This window comes from Haliotis cracherodii, unplaced genomic scaffold (assembly GCF_022045235.1).
Source record: "Haliotis cracherodii isolate W230 unplaced genomic scaffold, xgHalCrac1.p SCAF_14, whole genome shotgun sequence".
Taxonomy (NCBI): domain Eukaryota; kingdom Metazoa; phylum Mollusca; class Gastropoda; order Lepetellida; family Haliotidae; genus Haliotis; species Haliotis cracherodii.
Window position 1 is genome coordinate 32,323,163 of NW_027266269.1, and position 18,754 is coordinate 32,341,916.

The 18,754-nt window shown below is 43.5% G+C and overlaps 1 protein-coding gene and 1 pseudogene across 1 annotated transcript; one reads left to right on the forward strand and one right to left on the reverse strand.

Annotated features, from left to right (window-relative positions):
- Nucleotides 1–1,085: 1,085 nt before the first annotated feature.
- LOC139460374 (ice-structuring glycoprotein-like) lies at nucleotides 1,086–2,423 on the forward strand (annotated as a pseudogene).
- Nucleotides 2,424–4,688: 2,265 nt separating this feature from the next.
- LOC139460735 (A disintegrin and metalloproteinase with thrombospondin motifs 9-like) lies at nucleotides 4,689–10,862 on the reverse strand. The gene is made up of 4 exons (XM_071242212.1): nucleotides 10,721–10,862; nucleotides 6,229–6,512; nucleotides 5,192–5,356; nucleotides 4,689–4,847 (listed from the first exon to the last, which is right to left on the reverse strand). Exons 1-4 carry the CDS (start codon nucleotides 10,860–10,862, stop codon nucleotides 4,689–4,691), a joined length of 750 nt encoding a protein of 249 aa, XP_071098313.1.
- Between the last annotated feature and the right edge of the window lie 7,892 nt (nucleotides 10,863–18,754).

Below are 18,754 nucleotides of genomic sequence, written 5' to 3' on the forward strand. Positions count from 1 at the left end.
TCAGAACGTCTATATGAACGATCCTGTACAGTACCTTACCTTGTGGAGGGATGAACGCAATACCATCGAGGATGTCACCGTTGTCAACAAACACATGGTGGAAGTGACCTATACCCAGCAGAAAGAATTCCAAACCCCTCATTCTCATTTCAATGTCGCCATCGCTGCTTGGGTGACTGCCCAAGCACGTCTCAAGCTGTACGAGAACCTTGCTCTGGTGGGTCGCAGGGTCTTGTACTTTGACTCGGACAGCGTCATTTACATTCATCGACCCCACGACGAGAATCCAGAGCTGGGTCATTCGTTGGGTGAGTTTACAGATGAACTGGACGGAAACACCATCAAGACGTTTGTGTCAGGATGTCCCAAAAACTATGGCTATGAGTTAATGAACCCCAGACCCGATGAAACGCGCACGACCTGCAAAGTGCGAGGGTTCACTTTGAATTACCGAAACCAACAACATCTCAACTTTGACACCATGAAGGGGCTGATACTGGGACAGCGGCTTGGGAAAGAGGGGGAGAAAATCAGTTTGGATTACCCTCATCAGATCATTCGAAAAGGACCTCGGCACGAAAATGCTCTTGTGAGCCGACCCTCCCGAAAAGACTATCGTACCGTGTACGACAAGCGACGTCTCGTCTACGACGAAACCACAGGACTGCCTGTAGACACGCTCCCCTTTGGGTACAGAGATGACTTTCTATAAAATGATTTACCATCGGGGTTTCATAACGACGGATCGAAACTGAATCAACATGAACCCCTACAGAAAAAAACGGATCGAAATCTGACCAATCCGAAGTCTGGGTTGTCGACCAATCAGAGGCCGCGCTCGGACCAGGGTGGGCTCTGATTGGTCGAACCGAGATTGTGCTTTCTCTCTCACGCTACAAGCCTGACCCTTTGGAAAAGAAACACTAAGGACGTACCACACTGTTGGGTGGCGTGTGGGACAGAAACCATCCAATCAGAAGGTCGGATTTTCCACCAATCAGAAAGCAGAGTGTCAGTGTCTTTAAATACGACCAACGTTCCCTGGTCATCACTTTTCACTGAACGGTCCAAGCAACAACATCATCATGTTCCGACTACTACTACCGTATGAGAACAATGGCCACTACCGCATCATCATCAAACAGAAGAAGAAGAAGGAGAAGGGGGACAAGGATGAGTATGTTCTCAACAGCGAGCATTTCCGTTGTGCCATGGCGGACATCCTGGGGGAGCAGCTAGTTCTACATTGGGAGATGATGAGAACAAGCGCCTTGTACAAAGCTTCCCATGACTGCATGCATGAGAAGTTAACGAGTGTTGTGGACACATTTCTGCCTCCGGAGTATGGCATCTGCATCCCCAGCATGGAACTCTACGTGGAAAAGTCAACCCCAACACCTGAAGCAGCAGCGCTCACAGCATCCATACTCAAAGCAGCCCAAAAAGCAGCAGCACCACACGTCGCAGCACTTACCGCAGTGGTAGCAGAGGGAACGTTAAAAGAAACAGACGTACTCACCTCAGCACTCATTGCAGCGTCAGCAGCGGCAGAAGCAGCACCCATACTAACAACAACACCCTCAGAACAAGTGAAAGCAGCACAACAACTCGACTCGGCACTATGGACAGCAATACTAGCATCAGCCGCAGCAACACCTGCAGCCATAGAAGCAGCAGCAGTAGCACTCGTTGAAATAGTAACCTCACATGCACCCTTGCTGCAGCAGTACTCATAGCAGACAACACCATCAACAACACCCGTAGCAGCAGCAGAAGCAGCCACCACACAGAAAGAAGAAGATGCAGCTGCAGACGCAGCAACAACACCCTCACTAAAAGTGTTCATCAATGCACTACAGATGGCGCAATGCCCGGCAGGTGTGAGGGCATCGAAGGGGACACCCCGAGAAGTAGCAGCAACAAAAAAATTCGCCTCAGCACTATCCTGGGCGGCAGCAACAGCCACAGCCGCCACAGCCACAGCAGTAGAAGCAGCAACAGCTGCACTCGTCGCCGTGGTAACAGGAGTAACTTCAGCGCAGTCTTCACCACCACCACCTTCACCATCACCGATGGACACCTCAGATGCTGCAGCACCCACACCAAACCCAGTGGCAGTCACCACAGCACCCTCATCAACAGCACCCACACAAAAACCAGTGGCAGTGGCAGTGGCAGACACCACCCGCACAGCCATAAAAGCACCAGTAGCAACACCCTCACTAACAGAACTCTTCGACGCGCTCCACGCAGCAGCAGAAGCAGCCGCGGCAACAACAACACCCTCACCAGCAGCAGCAACACCAGCACTCATCTCAGCACTATACAGAGCGGCAGTAGCAGCCGCAGCAGTAACACCTTCACCAACAGAAGCAGCAGCCACAGCAGCACTCGTTGCAACATTGAGCAGGCTACCTGTGTGATGTCGATGACGAAGGATGTCATCCACTTTTTCGCATTATTCGCATTATTTCACATTGTTTGCCCTATATCTATGTTGTTGTACATTATTAAACAGGAATAAATTGAACTGACTCTTTGTGTCTTGATTGATCTCAACTCCAATAGAGTGCCGAACCGAGGGTAGAGGTTGAGTTGAGATGTCGTCTACGTTGTCTGTCTGTGCGTCTGTCATGTCAGTGCCCATGCTCGTTGTAAAAGTGAAGAAAAAAGAATAGATAAAAGAGAAAGGCCATGCTTGAAAGATCAGCTGCCTGGTAAGACATGATGGAGTCCACATGGTGTTCAGACTAATAGACACCCACCCTGGTTGCTTTGCCAACCCAAACAACAACAATCCAAAACAAAGAACCCACACCCTCCCCCCTCGCCCTCTTGGAGGCACACGCCTACGCGTGACACCACCATGGTGCGTCTCAAAATCAAAATAAATATGTATAAATACACGCGTGAAACACCACGTGTGCCTGGAGACACGAGTCAAACACCACGTATGTCTATCGATCTCTCTCTATCCTTATAAAATAATAAATAGGATCAATAATCCTGTGGCTCAACGTGTGTTTGAAGACACACACGCATGACATCACGTTTGCATGGCAACATGAAGTACATCACGTGTGCATGGAAACACGAAGTACATGACGTGCGCATGGAAACACACGAAGTACATGACGTGCGCATGGTGACACGAATGGCAGTACGCCTATCGACCACCACGAGTACCAGCACCTCGGCATCATTCATAATAATAATCATCTTATGGATCAACGTCAACGTCTGTTTGAAGACACACACACATGACACCACGTTTTGCATGGAAACACACGAAGTACATGACGTGTGCATGGAGACACGAATGACAGTACGCCTGTCGACCTTCACGAGTACCGACTCCTCGGCATCATTCTTAATAATAATCATCCTATGGATCAACGTCAACGTCTGTTGTCGTCACGCGTGGCACCCTGTTTGCATGGGAGTGACACGAAGTACATCACGTAGGCATATACCTACATCACGTTCATGTCTGTGCCTGGCAATTCACCGTTAGAATTCAGCCAACACCTTTAGCCCCTTTAAATTCGCCACTCACCGACTTTTAACTTAGACGAACGACTGTCACTGTGGGCTACAATACACGATCGCCTTGTGGAACGAAACCTTACACCTCAAAGTTTACAAACACATCACCATACCCGATGACATGATTTGTGGCATGTTGTTGCAAGATCCTTCGCCGATATGACGTCAACCTAGCAACAAAGTGGCAGAGTCGTCGACTGTGTAGGATAATCTCGTCTCAGTGAGCTATCTTTTTCACATGCCATCGCCACACACCCACCAAAACAAAACAAAAAACAAAGAACCCGACTCCCCTCCCGCCTTCCTTCCTCCCTGAATCCCTCCTCCCTCCTTCCCCTCCGCCGCCGCCGCCACCACGTCTATGTTTAGAACAACAACAACACCGACAATGTCGATCTTGTCCACCTTTTACGACCGCTTCTCTGGGTTTTTCCCCTTCCCCGGAAACGGAGGCGACGCCCTCTTGGAGGCGCACGCCACCGGAAACGGATAGGACGCCATCTTGGATGCGCACACCACCGGAAACGGATGTACCGCCATCTTGGATGCGCACGCAGGACCCATCACTGGTCATGATCTTAAATGAATTCGAAAATTGGTGTCTTTAATTCATTGTTACAGACTTATGGCCCTTGCTCCATGCTTTCAACTAAGAGCATACTGAGTGAAATGGGGACAAGTTTTCTCTTAAACTTACTGAAGTTACATGAATGAAACTTTGCAAGCTTATATAAGATATGCTTGCCAAGACTGATTTCGAAAATCATCCGCAACATCAACATCAACAACACCATGTTTCAAAACCACATCTCACTCAGGATCACACAATCCTGACCATCCATCCGTCCACAACATCTCCACACACAGGGCTTATGACTGAATTTCCGGATTGATCCCTACTATCATATTATTGACATTGAATATTGTACTGTCATCCCACCGTGTACGGACATTGTAATTGCTGTGCAGTAACTTGTACTGATTTGTAAACCAAGTTCATTTTATTGCACAATTGTGGATGGCAGGTTGTTTGTTTCACACCCAATTTGTTTAAGTACAGATGTCTGGGTGAACTTAATATTTCAATTTTGGAATCGACACTTAACACAATCCACACCATCCTCCACACAAACCAAGTTGACCTATGGCTGAATATCCAGATTGTTTGGGTAGAGGACCATGTCTCCATCAGGATCGCATCCCCCACACCAGCCTCCACACACCAGATCAATGACGGCGCCATTCTGTGTCCGGGTGATACTGTGCACTTTGGCATGTGCTCCTTTTCGAGTCCACGTTAGCTGGATATGAATGGATGTGCTTTGATTCCTTTCACATAACAAGTATGAACTTCGCCATTATCAAGACAGCGATTGGTTGGTTTGTTGTTTAACGCCGCACTCAGCAATATCCCAGCTATATGACGGCGGTCTGTAAATAATCGAGTGATTGATATTATAAGCATCGATCTACGCAATTAGGATACGACGACATGCATCAACCAAGTCAGCGAGCCTGACCACCCGATCTCGTTAGTTGCCTCTTCCGACAAGCATAGTCGCGTTTTACGACATGCATGGCTTGCTGAAGACCTATTCTACCCCGGTTTTTCATGCATCTTAATAATGCAAGCAAAATCACTTACATTGGTGGAGAACTTCATCCCTGTGGCCAGTGTGTCGATGTGAAAGGTTCCTATTCGTTTGCAGCTTCCAGAATATGAGTAACAATCTCGTGCTGAACCAAATGTATGTGGCTTCGTCTTGTTCCCGCTTGTGAAGGTGGTGTCAGTTCTCACAACAGTCATAGTCTAAAGCAAAGAAATATACCATTTCTCCAGATACGTTTAAAATCACACCAGAAGAACACAATATAGTCTCTAAATTTGATTATTTACATTTTTAGGAGCAGAAGGGAAATAATTTCATTTTCTCAAAACTCCCTGCAATTTGAAAATGGCTAGCGGAAACCAATACTTCCTATAAAAAATAATATAGTGAATGACTTCAGACACATACAACTATTTGTATTCTGGTTTCATGGCTCGATCGAAATGGGGAGATGAAGTTAAAAGTAATAAATACAATATAACCAAACAAAACACCCTACACTTTTCAGGCCCTTGGTAGCTGTAAGTATGAGTAATGTACGGGCATATCAGCTTGATTTGGGAGGAACATCGATGCAGGTGTTATGTGTTTATCACTTTACCGACAAACCTAGACACACAGCCGGAGAGGACTGTGATTCGAACCCACCTGGTACGCCTATGGGATGCACAACAATTGGGCCATCCCTTCTCCCTGATGATATTCATATTCAGCAAACGAAGTAGGATGGGGAAACTCCACACCGTAGCTTTTCAAATACCTTGATGGATGCGGCCCGTGAAGATTCATGACAGCCCCGTGAAGATCCGGGGTAGAATAAGTCTTCAGCAACCCATGATTGCCGTAAAAGGCGACTAACGGGATCGGGTTGTCAGGCTCGCTGACTTGGTTGATGCATGTCATCGATTCCAATTGCGTGGATCGATGCTCATGATGTCAATTACTGGATTGTCTGGTCAAGACTCGATTATTTACAGACCGCCGTCATATAGCTGGAATATTGCTGAGTGCGGCGTTAAACAACAAACCAACCAACCACATGACAGAAACTGAAATTATAATAGGCACTTACCGATGGCTGAACTCTGATTCTGTGAAACACTGTTACTCCGTCTTTTCCAAAACCATTAGCTACTAAAAAAGGCTGTTCATTTGTACAACCACTGTTCGACCTTTTAGGAAAGTTTCCAATGTTCCTATTTGGCAGTGTGACATACTCCAGCTGGTGCGTGTCATTCATCAGGCAGTAGACCTTCACTGACGCACCCTTAAACTGAGGAGCCAAGGGCAAGATGTTGTACTCTCCACTTTCAGCTGTTGGGTTGTTTTTCCTGATCTCAAAACATGTGCTAGGATCTGCAAAGGTGACAAAAATGATATAAATGGCGTATTTTTAAGCTTGTTTGTTGTTTAACGCCGCACACAACCATATTCCAGCTATATGACGGCTATGTTGGGCACTGTCAATTGAATTAATGTAGTAATTACGCTTCCGTTTTTCTCATACTTGAATTTCTAAAGTACAAAAGAACAAAATCTAAAATGACAAAGAAACACAATGTGGACACGAATTCAATCAAGATTCCTGAAATGTAAATGACAAACTTTCCTTCGAGTTTATTTATAGTGCAGCGGCATAGCCCCCAAATCTGAAAGTATTGTGCATTTTGTGATACAAGCACCAGATTTGGCAAACAGTTACTTTACTATGTTGTTAACACTTTTGGATATGGAGTCATTTGAATTTCCACCTGCGTGAGACGCCATTTTGAAAATCAAAATGGCGGCCATCAAAATTCTATAATTGTCAATGTTTCTGGATCTATGTCAGCTATACACTTCTTGGGGTCCAAGGAATTCAATGGTCTAAGATACATGTGGCTATAACTGCCACCATGTTGAATTTCAAGATGGTGGCACAGTAAACAATAAGTATTTAACACAATATTTTGTTATTTTAGCCATCTATGCCACAAAAAACAGTGATGTCTCAAATTCATTTTTTCGTGTGTGTGCGTGTGGGGTAGGGGTGGTTACAGAATATGCTCAAGCTAACTTGTATTTCAAAATACTATGAGAAGAGACTTGTTCACATTTGGTCCGTATTTCAGTGGTTCCTTTGCAGACACATGCCAAGAAGACAGTGTGTCAACACTCGTTCTGATATAATTATCTATTATACTAGAAGGGCCTGGTGTCAAGGATCAAACAGGCCAGCGTTCCCCAGCATCTTTGGCAATAGCTTAGCTGCTAAAATACAACAGCATCAAGAATGCCAGGAAGGAAGCACAATGAGTCACCCATGTCAGGCACAACATCAACCAGGAAATACTGCTGCCAATATAGGTTGGTTTGATGCTGCATACGCACACCAGAAAAAGAGAGCAGCTACATACCATTTCTGGTCTAGGAATCAGCATTTCATATGACCGAGTCCTCAGAATATCTGCTGAGTTGGGCAATAGTGTTTGTGAGCGATATCACCTGGAGCATGTGGTCTGCACACCAGGCCCCTCCTGGCTGTAGATGATATTGACCACAAGTCCAGTTCCACCACATCGCAAGACTCCTTCCATGGAACAGGGATTTCGCTCATACAGCACCAGGCCATGCAGAAAGGGGAAGGGACAGTGCCATTGTTGTCATCGGGGGGTGCAACCAGAGTCAAGGTTGTTGACCTGCTTCCTCGCTATTACACAGAGGTACAGCCAGTCACTTCACATGATAGGAACCCACCTATTCCAGCCCGAACGCAAAAGTCCCTGGAGAGAATTATCCCTCAAGAGGAAATGGCCAAGGAGAAAGTGTGGCTGAAAACTGTGAAACAATGTTGTGACGTGCAAAGTGGTGGTCAAAGTCCAGGAAACGTTTCGTTGGCTGCACATCATGCACAAATCCAACCACTAGATCATGTTGCAGTCAACCCACCTGCTTTGCTCCCACTCTTTCATGACCAAGCTCACTCTGTGGCAATGATCCGCCATGCCATATATATTGTAAAGGAAGCTATCATCCACCTGAATCCAGGGCAAACACCTGTTGTGACTTTCAACCAGCCACTGTATGCGATTGCCAAGCAAGTACAATCGAACTGGCCAGACACGCACGGGGAAAACCACTTTGTGATAATCTTAGGTGGTCTTCACATTGAAATTGCTGCCATGAAGACTGCGGAAGACTTACCATGACGCTTTGGCAGAGCTCTGCGCATGTTTTTTTGCACTTGACCATACCCACTATGACCGCTGGCTTCCAGTACATCTGAAGGACATGCTAGAACTTCCGGAAAAAACACCCAGATGTTGCTTACAAGTTCAAAGGAGGACATTTCTCTGCAAAGAAGACCAATCGCCTCTTCCCAGCAATTGCAACAGACCAGGCACATGACCAAAATAATGCGTGTATCAAGGGAGATGGTGGTGCCGTTGGCCTCACAGAAGACCCCATAGCACTTCGTGGTTGGATGGTTTCCGGCCCAGAAGTTTTACGAGTCATCTCAGAGTTTGAATCTTTGCGGCTAATGCAGGACAAAGCCACGGAATTACATCACAATGAGCAAACAAACAAAGCACAGATCAAATTTGGCCAAGATGTCCGTGCACTCAGGTCAGTCATGGAAGAGATGGGGAACCCATTTGAGGAACAAAGTACCCACTTGCTGGTACTTGACAACAAAGAAATATTGACCGAAACAGCAGGTGAGACTCTGAAGAATGTCCTCAAAATTGGCAAAGAAAAGTTCAACTCCTTTGCAAAGGAGCGTTTGGTTGACAGATCATAGCCACTGAGTGATTTCATCAACCGCAACAAATTGCCACTGTTCAGCTCTACCAAAGCCACAGCTTCTAGCAAGAATAAGCAGCAGCTAGCTTCAGCAAAGGATGACTCAGAACTCTTTTCAAGACTATATATTGCATGCCAAACAAGGGAGGGTGATCTGGATGAGATGTTCAAGCATGAGAACCGAGCCTACCCACCAGCACTTTCCCAAGAAGGACAGCTTCGAGTCAGCAAGTCAGACCTACTCAAGCCCATAGAAGAGCTTGCCAACAAGAAAACGGATGCACCACATGTCACCTGTGCCATACTCGATGGGGCTGCCATTGTCCAGATGCTGAAGCCAGGTGGCAGCAGAACATTCCTTGAATATGCAACAGATGTGTTCGTTCCATATGTTGCATCACAGCTAGAACATCGATCTCACCTTGACTAAGTTTGGGATTGCTACACAAAGTCTGGAAGCCTCAAAGCTACTGCATGGGCCAACCGTGGCAAAGGCATCCGAAGGCGTGTCACTGCCGCTGCTGTGCTCCCCGGAAACTGGCAGAACTTTCTTTGTGTTGGTGAAGACATGGAAGAGCTGTTCAGTTTCTTGTCTGGACAACTTGTGAGATACATTGACTCACCACACAAGCAGTTGGTTGCCACAGACGGGAATTTGGTACTCACTGTCCCACCCCTTGAAGACATCACCAGTTTGGCCCCATGCAACCATGAGGAGGCCGACACCCAAATGATGGGAAGTCAAAGGTACTTCCAGTGTTCCATGCTGTCACAGGTTGTGACACGGTATCGACATTTGCAGGCCGTGGCTAGATAACAGCAAGGGCTGCATGGGATGTGTTCCAGGAGATTATAGCTCCATTCCTCAATCTGGCCTCCACACCAAGCGAGGTGCCTGCAGACGTCCTGTCAACTGTTGAAAGATTTGTCGTTTTACTCTATGACCCCACAAGCACATGCACTGATGTCAACCTCCTGAGGAAGAAGCTGTTCTCAAGGAAAGGAAGATCTCTTAAAGCAATACCTCCCACGCAGCAGCTCTTGAGCAACACATCAAAAGAGCTGCATATTAAGCCGGGCATTGCTGGGGACAGGCTCTTGTCACATGCTGCACTCTGCCATCTCCATGCGACTGGGGCTGGTACAAGAGTGAAAATCAGTTTCAACCCCTCTGGACAACACTACCAGAAGGGGTGCTGAGGGAAATGCAAATGCAAGAAGTCAGCCCTCAAAATGCACCGGACTGTGCGCCTGTGAGGGCGAATGTAACACTTAATCAGCATCAGTTACTGTTGAACATGGGTGAATGCTACACATCCATGATCGCTCAGTAATCTTCCCTTTTGAGTTGAGTAATGTTAGATAGTATTGTAAACATCATTTCCTTTTGCAGTGCTGAGACTAGTAGATGTGGTAATGTGTTTCTGGACGTTTTTGTTCAGTGACGCCATTTTGAAATTCAATATGGCGGCAGTTATAGGCACTTGTAACTAACACCATTGAATTCCTTGACCCCCCAAAATGTACAATTAGCCACCAAAAAGTAGATTGTAGTTGACATAGATCCAGACATATTGACAATTAGAGATTTTTGATGGTCGCCATTTTGAAAGTCAAAATGGCGTCTCACGCATATGGAAGTTCAAGTGTCTCCATATCCAAAAATGATTGCAGCTTATTAAAGTAACTCTGTGCCAAATTTAAATCCCCTTGTTTCAGCAATAAGTATATGCCGGGGACAATACAATGTTTGTTTTCAACAACAAAATGTTATGTGTTACCTTGTTCGTTGTCGTAGATGTCAAACAAGCCACTCCCTGGGTTAATGACGCCGTCAGATATTGGCTCTGCGTGTCGTGTGATGCACATGCTGCTTGTGTCTGAAAACTGGAACTCCTGGCATGACATGCGGGAACACAGCATGGCACATGACACTCGTCCAAAGACTTCCTGTGCCTGAAGATGCTGGGAGTTGACTAAAACGGCTGGAGTTCCACTGGTTGTCTTTTTATAATGAGATTCTTTCAAACCTAATGTTACTGAAATACAAATAACCAAGAAAAGTGCCGCGAAGTAGATAATATCCATCTTCAGTTTCAAAAACGTTTCTGTAATGCGAATCAAGCCAGCTGAAGGTCCTCCTGTCCTGTCCTGTCCGCTTGAGGGAGAATGAAATACTGAAAGTAGTTACACCTTTTACATACTACTTTGGCAGATTAAAATAACATGCATATGAGAAGTAGCTAAGATGCCAGTGTTGTCCTAATCAATACGTTCCTCGGAGATTTTGCAAGATTCTTTGTTTCACATGCAATTGTTATGCCACGTTAGACTGTGGCGTACATATAAAATGTCTTTTTTCCCATTACTAACAATCCATCAATCAATCTTTATTCATGGTACTTTATTCCTGGTCTGTTTTAACGGACTGTTTATGCCTAGAATTGTTTTGATGTGCTGACTTGCTTAGTTAAATGTTTATAGGCAGGTCGGCTGTGTTTGAAACTGGTCAGCCGGGTCTAGAATTTCAATAGCGCGAGCTGATTAGCATCTGCCAGCTCGTTTGACTGGTTTCGACAGCTTGCATCCCCAAGCGTTACGTATTTTGATACAAGTCCTGTAAACTATGTTGCGTTTACTGTCTTCGGAATGTGAAACTTAAAGTAGTAGAATATATTTGAATTTGATCAAACTTGAAGACAAAAATAATGATTTTGACACTGTTGTAGTCCTGATGAGGCCATTGTTTAGGGCGTGTTACAACCAACCAACCAACCAACCTTAAATCATTACAGACTGGGCATGCATATAAAAAGTGATATTCATCTTGAATACAATCAGTTTTGCAGATCCTACAAAGTCTGTGTTCTCTTGAGATACCTGCATATCTGACTTCCAATGAATAGATCATGTGGGCGTTAACAAAATCGAGAAAGAGCTGTTATGTTGGTTGGTTCGTTTGCTTGTAGTTTAACGCGGCACGCAGCAATGTTCCAGCTATATGACGGCGGTCTGTAAATAATCGAGTCTGGACCAGACATTACAGTGATTGATATCATGAGCATCGGTCCATGCAGTTGGGATTGAAGACATGCATCAACCAAGTCAGCGAGCCGCTACCACCCGATCCCGTTAGTCGCCTCTTACGACAGAGCTGTTATGTAAATTTACACAAGTATAAGGTTATGGTATTATAGTAGTATTTTATGTAGTGTAGTACTTTGCTTTCCCAGAACTTGAAAAGATGCCATGCCATTTTTGGATGATCATATCTTTTAAGGTCTGTGTCAAATGGCTGAAGAAATGCCGTTGCATGTCTATGAAGGGTGTCACGATAAATCGAAATATCAATATATTGGGAAGCACTTAAAGTCCATGGGGGGCAGGGGTGGCCCAGTCGTCTAAGGCGCCGCGAATCGCTGTGCAGAGTTGCGTCCCTTGGGCACGCCAGAAACCTATGATTGTGGGTTCGAATCCCGGTTCGGCCCAATTATGTTTCTAGGTTCGTCAGCACCATTCCCGTGCTCGTGGGTTTCACCAAAGTGGTAAACGTCAGAGACCTGCATCGCTTCCGGTTTCCCTACCACATTAAGCTGACGCGACACGATATAACTGGAATATTGTTAAAAGCGGCGTTAAACCCAACTCACTCACTCACTCACTCACTCACATGTTCGTTTCTGCTGACGTGCTGTGCTGTTTGTAGACTCTGGTTTGAATGACAACACTAGGTAAGAGCTATTTATGGGGCATAATTGGATCGGTTGTCAGCCAAGACGCCATAACGTGCAAACAAATGCACTTGAGCTTATCAATTTCCTAAACAAGTATGAACTTCGCCATTATCAAGATAGTGGTTGATTGAATGGTTTGTTGTGTAATTCCGCACTTCTTCTGCCTGTCTTCAGCAACCCATGCTTGCCGTAAAAGGCGACTATGCTTGGCATAAGAGGCGACTAACGGGATAGGGTGGTCAGGCTCGCTGACTTGGTTGAAGCATGTCATCGATCCCAATTGCGTAGATCGATGCGCATGATGTCAATCACTGGATTATCTGGTCCAGACTCGATAACTTGCAGACCGCTGACATATAGCTGGAATATTGCTGAGTGCGCCGTTAAACAACAAACCAACCAACCAACCAAAATATATATATCATCATACATAATAATACATGGTAAAAACGAGCTATAGATCGCCAGCCATTGACATGGCAGAAACAGGCTATTAGCCTGGAAAAAAGTTGTCAAAACAACAATAAAAATAACAGCTATGTTTATGTACATAATAATGACATGTAAGTTGTTGTTTGAGAAGGGAATATGTTACTTTTACGTTCTGATATTTTGACGATGATTCACTTTCCCACAATGCCACTGACAAATCACTAACCACTGACAAATCACATGCACGTGGGTTTCAAGCACCTGTTTTCACCTGTCGTCAAGGTGTTATAGGTCATGGACATTCACCTTGATCTACTAACCCTGGTTATGCTCAGTTTCACAAATGGCTGTTTTGTTCATTTTTTTACACACTTTTACGTGTATAAAGACATACGGTCATAACAAACTCAAGGGGACCACTAATTTTAGTTCGTAATAACCGTAGTTCGTTATAAGCATATATACAGCATATACACAACAAATGGCCGGGACTAACAACTAAGTTCGTTATATCGATCAAGTCGTTATAAGCGTGTTCCTTATAAACGTAATTTACTGTACAGCATTGTATGACAAAAGTTGCAACAATGTAATGGAACTTAAGTAACAAGTTGAACATTGTAAAAAATACCAGAGGAATTCAGCCATCAAGTGTTTATTCTTGTCAAGTAAATGCACAAGTTGTTACAAACGATAACACAAATAATGAAAAAGGTAGTCCAGGTGTCAAATAATAAAAGTAAACATTCGGAAAATCGTAAATCAAAGTCAGCAGTAACACTGTAACAGTTGTCAAGGTTTTGTGCATTACAGACCTGTTAAAACATAAGAAAGTCACATTGCCATGGGGTGGGCTCTGTCTTCACGTGTTTAGGTGGATCCAGCACATTTTCCGTTGCCGTTGCCTGGGTCTTTCCCGTTTCCGGGTGCCATGGGGTTGGCTCTGTCTTCACGTGTTTAGGCGGATCCAGCACATTTTCCGTTGCCGTTGCCTGGGTCTTTCTCGTTTCCGTGTGCCATGGGGTGGGCTCTGTCTTCACGTGTTTAGGCGGATCCAGCACATTTTCCGTTGCCATTGCCTGGGTCTTTCCCGTTTCCGGGTGCCATGGGGTTGGCTCTGCCTTCACGTGTTTAGGCGGATCCAGCACATTTTCGATCGGCGAAATAATTTTCTGTGGTTTGTGATAGCGTCAATTGATCAAGTGAGTGAGTGAGTTAAAATGTAACATCGCATCGGCAATAGTTCAACCATATAGCGACAAGATCATGTTAATATATTCACAATTTAGTTTCACAAAGTTATATTTTTAAAAACAATTTATGAAACATATTGAAGAAGTTTCAGTATAGAGGCCACAGGTCCATGTACAATATAGATACACTGTACATGTGTTATATACAAAGTGGTGGTACAATATCAAGAGGATCAGAGTGCAATTAGAGGACAAATTAGAATTATTATAATGAAGAACGTAAAGATAGGACATCTTTAATGTATTTAGCACATAATGACAAGGAGTTTGTAGTAAAGTTCAGAGGGAGTACTCATTTCTTAAGTTAATGTTGGGAAAATATGTGTGTCTTAAAATATCTTAAGTTGGGCATACCAACAAAAAATGTAACTCATCATCTATAATATTTTTACAAGAAGGACAAAATCTATACATATCTATACAAAATCTTCCTATAGTTTTCATTATGTGTAATTCTCCAGAATGTTAAACATCTCCTATGGTCTCTTTGGTGTACGAGATATGAAGCAAATATGAATCAATGCGGAAAGTTGACTTTATAGTGGAAGTAAAATCTCAATTTGGATGCTCATTTATCTTTGAAAAAAGAGATTGAACACAACAGTCTTTAACTCTTTGTCATGATTCTAAATAAATCAATATTACCGACACTTTGATTATTCCATACATAATAAAAACCATATGAATAAAGTAACTCATAAACATTTAAAGGCCCATGTAATTCTGCTTTGCTGGTCAAATCTTCTCAACATGTCATAAACTTGCTTTGGATATCTAGTACCCGGAATAAATACAAGTTTTCACCAATATTTATTGCATCTCGCAATATATATTACATTAAACTGTTCCAATGCCTACCATTAATGCCAACCCCATTCCATTTTATTTTACAAAAATACCTCTCCCGCCATGCTGCTGTAATTCGCCTTCAAGTTGGTTTATAAACATACTAAATAGAAGTGGACATATAAAACAACCTTGACGAACACCGCTTAAACAATCAAAATATTCTGAAATGCTAACACTTGATACTTTAACAGCTGATGTTGTCTTAGCATACATATCACGAATTACATTCAGCATTTTGCCTTTAATATCTTGTTGAGCCAACACATACCATAACAGATCTCTATTGATAGAATCAAAAGCTTTATGGATGTCTACAAATAAACAATAAAACGTACCCCTGGATTTGGATAAATATTTCTGAATTAGTGATTGAAGTGTAAAAATATTACCAAATAATATAAAATATTATTACAACACAGAAGGCGGTGGCTCATGGGCCAATCTGGCATTATAAACCGCTGAATTCTGTGTTTCTCCAGAAACGTGTCATGGGCGAACCAGCCTGGAAATTTCTTCTGTTAGATTCCATAGCTATTCAAGTTTCTATTTGCTGGAGTATAACATCCCTGTAGCCCTGGTGGTGCAGGCGGGCTTCCACTGCACCATCGTCCTTGTTGACACTCCATGGTGGGTGGGGAGCAGAGATGTCGAAACATTTCCTTACACCATGGCTCTTCCCATTCCATCTGGTTCATCAAAGAATAAACAGAGACATGTTGAGTCTTTATCATCCGATGAAGACTCGTCTGAAATTGTTGACTCATGGCCCAGGTTTATTGTGATCTCATCTTCTGATGAGACACCTTTAAAGCTGAACCCATTTGCTATCTCCTTGGGCATTAAAGGCGTCTGTGGAGAGGTGAAAAACGTAACGCGACTCCGAAGCGGTTCCCTGTTAGTTGAATGTGCACGGAGACAACAATCTGACAATCTCTTGAAATTAAAACAGTTTGTGAATATTCCAGTTGTTGTCTCAGTGCACCAGACACTGAACTCCTGCAGAGGCATAGTCAGAGACAGGGCTCGTTGCCTTTATGACATGAGTGAGGAGGAAATTGCAGCTGAGCTGAAAAATCAAGGAATAATTGCTGTCAAGCGATTTACGAAAAGGAAAGATGATGGCACAATTACCAAACTAAATACTTATCTGTTTACATTTTCCCTTTCTTCAATTCCAAAGAGTATAAAGGCTGGATACTTCAACATCGGAGTGGAGGTATACGTACCAAATCTACTCTAATGCTTCAAATGTCAAAAGTTTGGTCATGGGGCCAAGTTTTGCCGTAATAGCTCGGTTTGTGCCCGTTGTGGCGGAGCTCATGAGGGCTCTGAGTGCTCCAACAGCATCAAGTGTGCAAACTGCAATGGAGAACACTTGTCCTCATCCAAATCCTGTCCCTTATATGATCGTGAAGCTAAAATTCAAAAAATCAAACACACTAGCAATATTTCTTACTTTGAAGCTAGAAAGTTGGTGCCTCTTCCTACTAATTCAACTTTAACCTATTCATGCAGTTTCCTCTCCTACTCCTGTTGCCAAACCTACCATGAGAACAACATCGTCTCAAACAACGTTATCTTGGTGGATGAACAGATCATTCTCGATGACCATACCGAGTCTGTTCTATCTCTGTCAAATGTTTCAACATCAGCCTCGCAGACAGACATTGTAACACCTGCAGAAGATCCATCATCTGAACATGAAATTGTCCCTGAAATAGTACAGGGCGAAGCCCACATGTCTTCAAAGAAAAAAAAGCAATTGAAAAAAAAGGCCAGGGCCCTTCAACATTTGGAGGTGCCTTCTACTCAGTCAACATCTATAACGGTTCACAATCAGTTTGAACCTCTGGAGATGGAGGTCAGTCCTTCACACCCAGTTCATGTGAGTGGTCCCTCATCCCGCTCACGATCTCCAGTTGAGCCGCCATGAACAGCTCAAATACCCTTATTCAGTGGAATTGTAGAGGACTAAAGAATAATTTTAATGACTTACAGTTATTGATACAGGATTTTCAACCATCAGCATTTTGCTTACAGGAAACCTATTTTAAAGATACAGATCAACTTGATATACGACAATATATTTCATATCATTTCTTTTCTCCTCCAGGGCCAAAAGCCACTGGGGGTTCTTCAATCTTGGTGAAGCAGGGAGTGATCCACAGCCCCGTTCCACTGATTACTCCACTACAAGCTATTGCTGTCCGTGTGACCTTGCACATTGTGTTTACTTTGTGCTCTGTTTATGTTCCTCCGACTTCATCTCTTCAGCATGTTGATCTCCAGGCCCTCCATGACCAGCTACCTAAGCCTTGCATCATTATGGGTGATTTGAATGGACACCACCCCCTATGGGGAAGTGCACATTCTAGCAATAAAGGGAAAGTCCTGGAAGATTTTATTTCCAACAACAATTTATGTCTTTTTAATGATACTTCCTACACTTATTTACATCCGGGTACAGGTACATACTCCTCCCTGGATTTGTCACTTGTGGATTCTGATCTACTGAATGAGTTTGAATGGTCAGTCCATGACGACCTGTGTGGAAGTGACCATTTTCCAACCGTTCTCAAAGCTGTTTTTCCATCTGATGTTTCTCCATCATCACGATGGAACTTCACTAAAGCCAACTGGCCTTTATTTGAAATTCTTTCATCTGAGAAGTTACAACCTGATCTGTTTATCGATGTCCCTGATCCTGTACAACTATTTTCTGATGAACTGAACAAACTAGCTGATACCTGTATCCCTAAGTCCTCTACGATTCCACACATACGTAAACCATGGTTTAATTCTACCTGCAAACAAGCTCGGAAGGCTCGAAAAACGGCAGAGCATTATTTCCGTCGCCATCCTATGGTACATAATTTAAATCAATTTAAAATTTTTAATGCTAAAGCTCGGCGAACGTTTAAACAAAATAAACGCCAGTCTTGGCGTAATTTTGTTTCAAAAATAAACTAAGGTACGCCAATGTCAAAAGTATGGAACATGATCCAACGAATCAAAGGTAAATCTAACATTCGCCATCTTAAGAATGGGAATGACTTATTGACAAATACTACAGATATTGCAAATAAACTTGGTGAAACGTTGGCTAAACATTCTTCCTCATCTAACTATGTACCTCAATTTTAAGCATATAAAAAACAGCAAGAAAAGAAAACTATTAATTTTAAGTCAGATAATGGGGAAGATTATAATGAAATATTTTCTATTCACGAGCTTCATACTGCCCTAGGGCAAGCTCATGATAGTGCCACAGGAGCTGATAACATATATTATCAACTCTTAAAACACTTACCAGAAACATGCTTAGAAACCCTTCTATTGATATTTGATGAAATATGAACATCTGGCAACTTTCAGCCTTCATGGCATGATGCCATAGTTGTTCCCATACCAAAACCAGGACGGGATCATACTGATCCCTCAAATTATAGACCTATTGCATTGACCAGCTGCGTTTGCAAAACCATGGAACGCATGGTCAACAATAGATTAACATGGTACTTGGAATCTAATAATTTAATTACTAATA

Bases quoted from the DNA above. Each gene is read 5' to 3' on its own strand.
- LOC139460735 (XM_071242212.1), bottom strand. From the start codon at position 10,862: ATGCTGTGTTCCCGCATGTCATGCCAGGAGTTCCAGTTTTCAGACACA. The intron at 5,357-6,228 runs GTAAGTGCCTAT...TCTTTGCTTTAG, and splicing joins GAATCAGAGTTCAGCCATCG to ACTATGACTGTTGTGAGAAC. The intron at 4,848-5,191 runs GTAAGTGATTTT...ATTCATATCCAG, and splicing joins GGATGAAGTTCTCCACCAAT to CTAACGTGGACTCGAAAAGG.